This window comes from Lipotes vexillifer, unplaced genomic scaffold, assembly GCF_000442215.2.
Source record: "Lipotes vexillifer unplaced genomic scaffold, Lipotes_vexillifer_v1.1 scaffold1594, whole genome shotgun sequence".
NCBI classification, from domain to species: domain Eukaryota; kingdom Metazoa; phylum Chordata; class Mammalia; order Artiodactyla; family Lipotidae; genus Lipotes; species Lipotes vexillifer.
The window spans coordinates 622,459-634,040 of record NW_006788783.1 but is presented as its reverse complement, the minus strand read 5'-3'; the positions used below and the strand labels follow the sequence as shown (position 1 = coordinate 634,040).

The following is an 11,582-nucleotide window of genomic DNA, read 5'->3' as shown; positions in this document are numbered from 1 at the left end:
GCGTTACTTGAATATTGAAGATTGAAGGGGTAACTATCTGTTTAATTTTATACAAATATGGGTATACTTCTTGGTCTTTGCAAGGAGAGAGCACTATAGCTTTCAGTTACCCAACATTTAGGGATTCTTGGTTAGAGTAAGTTAAACAGTTTTTCTGCAGAGAAGAAAAGCTCAATGGCTGACAGCGCTGATATCTAACATTAAATAGCATACTTACTAAAAAAAGAACGAAACCACAAAACTAAGGAAAAATATATTAGCTATATATAGTGGTAATGGGAAGAGTAAGTAAAAATATATTAGTTACACAGTGGCGATGGAAGGGCTAAGGAAAAATACATTCATTAGTTATATATACTGGTAATGGGAAGCTTGTAATTAGACATAATTCTCATTAGACTTATAATATAGCTTCTAAATAGTCTACTATTAAATAAAGTTTCATTTTAAAAATTAGTTTTATTATTTCAACGTATTTGATTTGCTCAGTCCATTAGACAAGAAGACATGTTGACTAAACACAACCTAGTGCATAACCTGAGGGGACTCGCGCATCATTACCTGATTGCTCGCAAAGCTGACTGGCTGCTGATGGGTTCCATGGCTCCGAAGCTCCCCTCTATTGCAACAGTTCTTCACTCCTGAAGGATTTCCTCATTTGTTTGCTCATCCTCTTCTTCCATAAGCTTCCTGTCTTGGGATGACACTCTCTCCATATACCTTGCATCATACAGTGTTCTTTGCAGGGAGTCTGTGTCTGGAAGTGGCCTCTGTGCCTGTGATGCACCGTGATCCTGGAACTCGTAGCCCACCGGTGGGTCTCTCATTACTCCAGGATCACTGAGCCCATCCTCAGGTTTCAGAGAAGAGTGCCTGTCCTCCTTACGCTCATACAGACTCAGTCGTTTCCCAACCACCTCACGAATCAACACTGAGAAATTATAGGTGCAGAAATCACTGTGATTTTTCGTATTTTGGTAGTTAAAATGCTGACTTACAGATGAGTACAAAATATTCACCAGCCCTCGTCCCTTCCCTGTATCATCACCTTTTATATAAAGTCAACATACTTACCTTCTGTGCCACTTAATGCGCTAAATATGCATTATATTCAATGCCCATTTTAACAGAATATAATTTATAAAGTAATGACAGAAGATATTAATTCTGATCAAATTATAAAAGAACCAAAATTAATATTGAGGGTAAAAATATGTACCTTTGTTAATATAATTGATATACTGAAAATTTAAGAACCAAAACTTTAAAATATCTTTCTTCTATATATTCTTTCTACTGAAAAATTTCAGAGATGACTTTTCAATAATAAAATAAAAGAACTTACTGTCAACCACTGTTCTTCCAACCATGCTGCACTCCATGGTTTTGTCAACTTCATTCATTAGCCATGGAAGGAATCCTATCTCAATATCTGTAATTTAAAAAGTTAATTAAGTGATTTTTAGGAATCATTATAGATTGGAAGAATCTGTGCTTTCCCCTAATGTTACAGATACATCAATATTGTTTTCTTATTATAAAATGTCAAATAGACTCATACAGCATCACTTTTGTTGTTACCACATTCTCTATATATCTTCTGGTCCATTTCCGTTCAATTGCAGTAGAAACAGTATTTTTAGAACTATGAGGCCTTCCTTGGCGTCAAAGCTGTTAGAACTGACTTTATAGGTGCAACGTGAGATGAATCAAGGAGGCGGGGGGTGGAAGCAGGGGGTGTGGAACTGGGAGCAGAACTCCAATCCAAATGCAATGCAAAGCCAGGACTGAGCAATGCTGGCACCTCCACCTGAAGCCCAGCTGAAGCCTGGGGACGACAGAAGCTGATCAAGATTCAGAGGAAAGGGTCAGAGGGCATCTATGATAGGGCCATGTAGAAATGGGTCGGAAACAAGGTGTTTCCATTAGTGATAAATTTGTTCAAACTGAAATGGAAATCTACTCTACGGTGTAAGCCTTTAAAAAATACGGTCCCTGGGCTTCCCTGGTGGCGCAGTGGTTGAGAGTCCGCCTGCCGATGCAGGGGACACGGGTTCGTGCCCCAGTCCAGGAGGATCCCACATGCCACGGAGCGGCTGGGCCTGTGAGCCATGGCCGCTGAGCCTGCGTGTCCCGAGCCTGTGCTCTACAACGGGAGAGGCCACAACAGTGAGAGGCCCACGTACCGTAAAAAAAAAAAAAAAAGGTCCCTTACAATATACATTTTAATGTTTTAAAATGGCTTTTTTGGAGGACTTTTCTGGAGGTGCAGTGGTTAAGACTCTGCACTTAAACTGCAGGGGGCACAGGTTCGACCCCTGGTTGGGGAACTATGATCCCACATGCCGTGCGGCATGGCCCAAAAAAAAAAAAAAGGCTTTTTTTGGGGGCAGGCACCTAATTGTTATTTTTCAATGGGTGACAAGAGAGAGTGTGATAGAATATATATTCACTACTATAAATAGTCTTAATCTGAAGCATGAATCTCCTTTGCAAGCTTTTAAATGATCTATAACTGACTTTTCCAGCAACCCATGAATGCAGAAATGGTTGCTGGCCTCTGTGACTAACAGCAAGAGGCCCAGCTGGACCCTGGGAAGCTGGCAGCAGGGCAAGGGCACTGGACCTGGAGTCAGAGTCCCAGTCAGTCCAGACCTAAGCACCCACCGAGTGTCCAAGAGCAATTCAAGTTCTCTGAGCTTCAGTTTCTACTTCTGAAAAATGGGACTTAATCTGCCGTACTCCCTCCCTCACAGCCCTTTCGGATGGGCCAAATGGTATCATGTGTGAAAAACACGACAAAAATTGCAAAGTACAATAGAAATGTAAACTAATAATATTTGTCTGTAACCTGACCCTTATGTATTGAATTCAGTGTGTCATCGGTGAAAACTGACATTGCTAATATCTGCCCTCAGACAGTAATAGCCATTTGAAATAGGACCTGTGTACAAAGCAACATGGATGTAAGTGCTTTTGAACCCGAGGAAGGAGGGCGGCAGTGAGAAAGTGCCAACTCTTCCCCTCCGTTTGGCCACACTAAGCTGAGAAGAGTGGCTCTGAGGGGATGCTGGGAGATGGCTAACGGGTACGGGTTCTATCAAGGCCGAGATCAGGTTGGTTTGGCTGTTGTTGAAGCCTCCAACACTTAATACAATGCCTGGGATAGTATAAACACCTCATTACATAACTTCACTAGCTGTCCCCAAAGAGATTTTGATTGGAATAGGAAGTCTACTGAGAAAAACTTAGCGACAACTACTTACACATACAGATTACATATACAACTGACCCTTGAAGGACATGGCGGTTGGGGCTGCTGACCGCAGGCACAGCCAAACATCTGCGTATGACTTCACAGGCAGACCTCTGTATCTGCAGGTCTGCATCTGCGGCTTCAACCAACCACGGGCTGTACTATGCTGCAGTACGTATTGGGTGAAAAAGTCCGTGTTTAAGTTTTATTTACATTATGACGTTTAGCTCCTAAATAATCCTCGTGTCACACAGGAGGAGACTGAAGGTCATAGAGCTTAGTTAATGATAAAACTGGGATTCAAGCTCAAGTTTTTGACATCAAGTCCGTATTTCTTTCTACTATCCAATGTTGTTTCTCAATGAAAGTAAACATCCTAAAATCAAGATCTTTATAATGCACCTCTGACTAGTAACAGTTCTTTCTTAAAACAACTGTAATTGATTTTAAAATTTGTTTCAGAGATAGGAAGATTCCAATTCAAAATAAAAATGGGCACGCGATAAATCTGCACCATGAAGAGGATGCTTATTGTGACAGTTAATCCAGCAAAGACCTCCACAGACCTCTTTCAACAGGATCATAAAAGTAGCCACCATCCCTGAGGCTGCTGAAAACAGAAGGGAGAAGGTCGGCCAGGTAACGCTGTGCAGACGCTTGGGCGGCGATTTTCTGTGCAGTCTCATTATGCTTGTGAACCACTTGCCACTGCTGTTGCTTACGACGTTCCTGCCCAGAGAAAAACGCCGCCACAGGTGGTTATTCAGCTATTACATCTTCCCCAAATAGTGACTCTAGTGAGCGGAAGAATTTGGACTCATATTTGTATCCAAAGATGAACAGTGAGGTGCCTATTACCAGTTGACGTTTTTCACCAAGATTTTAATGAATTTCAACAGCTAGGTAGGTACTGAATTCAGAGGACATGAAGCTTAAGGTAAAATTTGTTTCCTGATCCATTTTCAAGTAAAATAATTTCAAGATATACATGTTTGACTGTATGGCTGATATCAAAGAATAATAATAGTTATATGTATTCTTAATTAGTATTTTAAAGTATTGCTGATATGAAAATTACAGCTGCTTATATATCTTTGTTTAAAAACTTGGGCCAATAAATTATCTCATTTGTAATGATTCTTTGAGTTCATAAAGTTCAGAAAATTATAAAACCTCTTTCTGTTGTTGTTGCTTCTTGTAGCTCATATGAAATCTGTGAAGCTAATGAACTATTCTCTACTCCTATGTACAAGTGGGAACATTAATATATTTTCTAATTAAATCTACTTTCAAAGTTTAAGCAAATATAACTCTAGATGATTTGTAGGCTTCATTTTTTAAAATATATTTCCTAACAGTAAATAAACACATTTAAATATTTTTTGATAAAGTCTTCACCAATTATTTCAACACTGCTAATTCTGTCAGTGTTCATTTTATAATTGTGAACAAATAATCGTGCATTTGCACAATCTTTACCATCAGCCCCATGCTCTTTACACAATTAATTATTCACTTTGGAAGAGAACTGAAAGTCCATTTGACTAGGTTTTGGGTAGAATGTCCCAACAGCTAAGCTATTCTGTGTGGTAAGCTAGACTCTTTGAGCCCTTTCAGGTGTTTGGGAACTCTTTCATCATTTATCCAGCCAGTGTTTAATACAGGGTGACAGTTATTGCCAAACCCAGACAGACTCTTATCTAAAGATTACTGAGCCTCGTGCTTCCTAACTAGAGGTTTCTGGCATATTTAAAAAATTGGATTCTAAAACTTTTCTTATTAAAGGTTCTAAAAACCTATAATCTAGAGAAATATTCTATAAAGACCCAAGTATAAATATTTTATAAAGACCCAAGTAGTAGCCTCTACAGATGTGGAGCAAGGCTCACCACAGAGAAGGAGATCCAGAATTCTAGGCAGATCCTCTGCTTCTTGCCGCCCACCTACCCAAAGATACTCCACTTTTTCCTGCCACCTTCTCTGCCACTGACTTGGGGCAAATTGACGTTATTTCTTTCTCTAGCACTCTGGATATTTAAGAGTGCCTTTCACTGGAACATATGTAATTGAAATTGTTACATTTAGGAACTTTGGGAACTCTGTGTAGGTACATTTATGTAAACTGGAATTTAAAAACGTAATTCAGTCCAGGAAAGATCTGTGATCTACAGGAGAGACCTGAGCAACAATTACTACAGGTCTTTTCTATATGTTTGCAAAGATCTTGAGCTCTGTTCATACTACATGTGATTTTGAACATAGTCTATTAAATAACCAAAATCTAAGAGAGAAACTAAAATTCTATACTTTTTCCTCTCGGTGTCGTCTCTCTCGCTCTTCAAGTCGCTGAACTTCCGCAAGCTCGACGTTGCGTAACTCCGCATGTGCGCGCTGACGGGCCCGCAGGCTCGCCAGCTCTTCTTCTTCCATTACTTCCAGAAGAGACTGCTCGACGGTCTTTCCCACCAAAACTTCTAACATTGGTTTAACTTCAAGGTCAAAGTCAAAGAGCTTAAACACACAAAACAAAGCAAGTTTAAAATTGTAATCATGAACCAAAGCCTCAGTGAAAAAATATCCAAAAGAGTGGCAATAACAGGATACTATTTATTGAGTGTCTTCTGTGTGCCAGACACAGTGCTGGTGTTTTATTATGGTTTCTGATCCTCAAAATAGCCTGAAGGGCACACAGGCTGTTTACAGGCAAAAAATGATTGAGTCAAAGTTATAAAAAGACCTATGCAATCATCAGAATGAACCTTGATACTCAACAATTTTCAGATAAAACTCTGAAACCCAAGGGAAATATCTGTCTTTCTTATTCTCTGCTTTTTCTGCTCAATTTTTACTGGTTGTTTTGATGACAGTTTGAAGAACAAAGGAACAAGAATAATGGATATTTTGGTGATTCATCTCTAGGATTTTGAGGCAAATATACCCTTCTACGTAGATTATGAAAACTTACTTTATTTCCCAATTTCAACGACAGTACTTTCAAGTTCCTTCGAATCTTAAATCTCACTGAAGTCATTAGGCACATAAGGGTTGCCTTCTCTTCTTCAATTTCATAAACTGGCCTATTTATGCATATTCCACACTGATATGAAAATGTAATTATTTTAGGATTATTTTCCTAACATTGATTATCTTCATAAAATTTATGTAATCTACAAGGAACTAACAGTGGAACATTTTATACCAGAGATATTACTTTTCTTTATTTGGTACAATCTACTTTATATTCCTACATTAAGCAAGTATGCAAACACACAAAAATTAAACATGTAAATATTCTAAAAACATTTCTAAAAATTTTTATTTCTGAACAGCAAAGAGGGAAAATGAGATCATGGTATTTAAAAACATGCAGACCTACTAGAGAATGGACTTGAGGATACGGGGAGGGGGAAGGGTAAGCTGGGACAAAGCAAGAGAGTGGCATGGACATATATACACTACCAAACGTAAGGTAGATAGCTAGTGGGAAGCAGCTGCATAGCACAGGGAGATCAGCTCGGTGCTTTGTGACCACCTAGAGGCGTGGGATAGGGAGGGTGGGAGGGAGATGCAAGAAGAGATATGGGGACATATGTATATGTATGTACTTTGTTATAAAGCAGAAACTGACACACCATTGTAAAGCAATTATACTCTAATAAAGATGTAAAAAAATAATTAAAAAAAACATTTCTGGGTAGCTCAGGATAAAACTACTATAGATAAATTTGGAAAGAAATGCAGTAAGTAGAATCTTCTTGACTGTGAAGTGGTTTGTATTCATGCTAAGCTTTTAAGTAAACCTAACGTTAACTATTTATAAAGAAGATAGAGGGAAGTCCAATAATGTACTATACCTCTCCTTCTAGAATTTGGGTGGCCACATCTTTGCCAGTTTTGGCAGGAATAAAGAGCAGTGTTGGTGGTTTGTCCAAAAATGCATCTGTTTGGCATTCCATGTCAACTTCTATTATGCGGTCAGCAATTTCTTCAAGGTATAATTCTAAGAGAACACCATATACATTGAGTTTGAAATTCTGGTCTATTTCAAGTATTTGAAACTACAGTCCCTTCAAAATAGAATTGAATGGATCAGAAAACAAGTCGTGGAATAAAAGTACTCAAATGTGGGGTTCAATTCACATAGTGTACTAAGCGTTTTTATAAATATTTGGAAGACTACAGAGTCACTCAGGCTAGGACATTAATTAAATGTTGAGAAAGCACTGTGCTTTGTATTTGAAAACAGAACTAAAGAAGAGCATGAAACCATAGATGTACGTAAGACACGAAGTATAACACAGGATGCAAAGTTAACAATCCATTTATTTAACGAGTCCTAAGATAGTCAACTTATAAAGATTTGAAAATTCCTGGATATTTAAAAAAGCTATGCACCATGTCACTGTGTTACCTGATGCTCCCTCTAGCCTACATATTATAAACAGACATATGAAACCAAATTTCACCTTAGGAATAATTTATATGAGGCAAGGGCAGTATGGTATCAGGCAAAGAACATGAGAACCGGAGTCAGATGTTGAACCTAGCCAAACCTAGCCAAATTACATCCTCTTTGGGCCTCAGTTTCTTTATGTGTAAAAGGGATCATAATTATCAGTCACATGGAGTCTTCGTAATAATAAAGGAGATACATAGGAAAAGGACCTGGTATAGTCTCTGAGATATAAGAAATACTCAACAAAAAGTACCTGCTATTCCATCACTTAATATTCTGATGGTATAAATAAACACTAAAATTTAGCTGTCTCAGAATTACAACTATGTTGGCTAATCACAGACATATACTCATTCTATACTTGGCCTCAGCGTAGGGAAAAAACACGGAATGGTCCTCTTCCTTTCATCCTTATTATCCAGAAATATCTCAGATGAATCCACTCACCATCTTGGCGGGGTGCAAGGTGAAATGCCGAGTAGTTACACTGGTCCAAGGAGAACACCAAGTATTGTTTGAATATCAAGATTCTGTCAACAACACAGCTAGACCCTATAGGTCTAGGTAAGCCTCCACAGCTGACAACAGTCAAACAAGCAGGAAAAGCCTGGCACTAGCCTAGGAGAGCCCGAATGGCCCTGGGGAGTATGCAAAGCGAATGGAGAACAAAAGGAGAGACAAGAAGAGGCCATGGTGAGAGAAGTGGGGGACTCAGATCTAAATGGGTTTACTCTCCTCAAAAGACAAAACACCAAAATAAAACTAGATTGCTGTCCTCTCCTGTTGGTCCAACACTGATTCATGTTGGGCTATAAAAAGTAAGAAATAATGCCAGTTTGAGAATAGAATATGTGAAAAGGGCTAAGAGAGAACTTAATTTGGTCATTAAATTCTTTTTTCAAAAACCCCATCTCATACTTTCAGCCATACCCAATATAATAATAATATATAGTCTATGAGTTTGTTTAATGAAGGGACTTCTCCTACCATGTGACTGGGGACGTACTGGACAGCATAACAGATACATAAATAATATAAAGGCCAAATAAAATGAACTGACTTAGAAAACCAAGCACACCCAGGAGCCACCATGCCAATGGCGGGCCCACATACCTGTCTGTACATCTACATGCTTTCTGCCTTCCACGGGTTCAGGCGTTCGTGGTCTGAGCTGTTCTTGGGCTCGTTTTTTGGCAAGAGCCCTCCTCTTAGCCTGCTGCTGTCTCTGAATCTCTGCAGGATCGGGCTGCCCAGGCTGAGTGACAGAAAAGGCTTCTAAAATTTAGAAAATATTTCTCAAAACATATAGGACTGCTGTTCCAAAAGTGATTCCTGGATGGTATAAAAGCCTCTGTCATAGAATGCCTCCTGATTATCAGTGACTTGACGATTAAAAATTTATTTGAACTTTGTCTGGTAATTACAAAGGTATCTGACAAAACATATAAAGTAACTTCAATTTATGACTGTTAATTAAAATGGGTGCAGAATCCCATCTAATAAATTGTTTTTCCTCATTCAAGGATTTTTACCATGAACTCCTCTGGTGCTTAGTAAACCGATACAACCATTCAGTCACAGTAAATTTTAATGTGTAGTTAAGAAATTGAAAAGCGCTCGAGTTTTTTAAAAATCTGATTTCATGGACAGAATTTCCTTAAAAAAATATATTCGCTCACAAAGAAAATATCCTCAGTCCAAACGAAGCCTGTCCAAGTACACAAAATAATAGCTGACTAAGGGATTAAAAGTATAATTATTCACAGTAGTTCTGCAATATGTGGCGGTCCTTGATTTCATATTCATATCTAATTCTGTAGTCCTTCTCTATAGCTAACTTGTCTTATCTCAAGGTAAATATGAAAAGAAAAGGAGAAATATAAAAGTACTTTACATGAAAACTTTTAATATTTAGACTTCTAAAAACATTTTAATTGAAATTGTAGTTTTTTTAAAAAGAAAAAAGAAAATTACCTATAATCCCATCTTCCTAATACAATGACTATTGCTATTTAAATGCATACAGTTTTTTTTTAAGTTGTGGTGATACCATACATTTTATACTGTTTTCCTAACTTAACACTACCTATCGTAAATTTCCCCCATATTCACATTATATAGTGGAAAGAAGAGCATTGGCTCTGAAGCTCAAATTCCAACTCCTTAATTTATTAATTACTAGGATTAGTAAAGCTTGGACTAATAACCCACATTTTCAGATATTCAGTTTTCTCATCTGTACAATGGGAATAACATCTGTTAAGTTTTAGATTATAAGGAACAAATCAGATGATAATGTAACAAGTCTAACACAATTCCTGTCATAGAATAGCTCTTCCCTTACATAGTTATCATTTCCTTTTATTATAAAATAACCACCCAAAAGAAATAGCTTTACCAAAAAGAAAGAAATATCACCTACAGTTTTGTTTTTCTAATACAATTACTAATATCATTTTAGGATTCTTCAGTGGAGGGCTTTTCCTTTGTATAATGTGTATATTCTACATTATTATAAATATCATGCTTGATTTATTTCTATTTTTTAATGTAATAGATTATAAATGTCAGCCTTGAAAGATTTAGGGTAAGAGAAATACAACAAGTGCATTTTAGAAATGCATTGCCTAACTTAACTGTTTCAGATCTAGTTATAATCTCTTTTTAAAAATGTTTTATTTTGAAATAATTCACAGAAATTTGCAAAAACTGTACATAGCGTCCTGTGTATGCTTCACCCAGCTTCTTTCAATGGTGACATTTTATACAATTATAACAAAACATCAAAATCAGGAAATTAACATGTAAGATATTAACAGATCTCACTCAGTTTTCACAATTTTTACAGGCATTGATTTGTGTCTGTGTATATTATTCCATGTGATTTTATGTATAGATTTGTGCAACCACTACCACAATAAAGATAGAGACCTATCTCATTGCCCCAAAGGAGCCTCTTTTATATTTCTCCAAGTCCCACCTTCAATTCTGTTCTCCATCTCTAGATTTTGTCTTTTTAAGAATGTTATATACGAGGAATCATTCAGAATGTAACCTTTTGAGAGTGCCTTTTTTTCACTAAGCATAATGTCTTTGAGGTCCGCCCAGGTTGTTACCTGTATCAATAGTTCATTCCTTTTTAAAAAAAAATTTATGTATTTCATTTATTTATTTTTGGCTGGGTTAGGTCTTCACTGCTGCACTCTGGCTTTCTCTAGTTGCTGCGAGCAGGGGCTACTCTTTGTTGCGGTGCACAGGCTTCTCATTGCAGTGGCTTCTCTTGTTGCAGAGCACGGGCTCTAGGCGCATGGGCTTCGGTAGTTGCAGCACATGGGCTCAGTAGTTGTGGCTCACGGGCTCTAGAGCGCAGGCTCAGTAGTTGTGGCACACAGGCTTAGTTGCTCCGCGGCATGTGGGATCTTTCCAGACCAGGGCTTGAACCTGTGTCCCCTGCATTGGCAGGCGAATTCTTAACCACTGCACCACCAGGGAAGCCCTCATGGCTTTTTGTTAGTAGTACTTGATTGCATGGATGTACCAGGTTGGTTTAACCATCTACCTACTGAAAGACACTTGGTTTTTTTCAGTTTTTTGGCTATTATGAATAAAGCTGCTATGAATGTTCATTTGTGAATAGGTTAATATGTGAACATATGTTCCCATTTCTCTGGGATAAATGTCTAAGAGTTAAATTGTGGACTTGAATGGTAAGTGCTTGTTAGTTTTTATAAGCAGCCACTTAACAATTTTCTAGGGTCAATGTACCATTTTACATTTCAAACTGCAATCTACCAGAGCTCCAGTTGCTCTACATCCTCACAAGCACTTCATCTTACTATTATTTTAAAATTTTAGCTTTTCTAACAGGTG

At 37.9% G+C, this 11,582-nt stretch overlaps 1 protein-coding gene across 1 annotated transcript in view; it reads right to left on the bottom strand.

Moving 5' to 3' along the window:
- Positions 1–619: 619 nt before the first annotated feature.
- Positions 620–11,582, bottom strand: part of RSPH3 (radial spoke head 3) — a 35,309-nt gene continuing 24,346 nt past the window's right edge. The window contains 7 exon segments of the mRNA XM_007461775.1: positions 620–659; positions 661–931; positions 1,346–1,432; positions 3,823–3,985; positions 5,564–5,767; positions 7,111–7,256; positions 8,826–8,967. Of these exon segments, the coding sequence (XP_007461837.1) occupies positions 620–659; positions 661–931; positions 1,346–1,432; positions 3,823–3,985; positions 5,564–5,767; positions 7,111–7,256; positions 8,826–8,967 (1,053 nt within the window).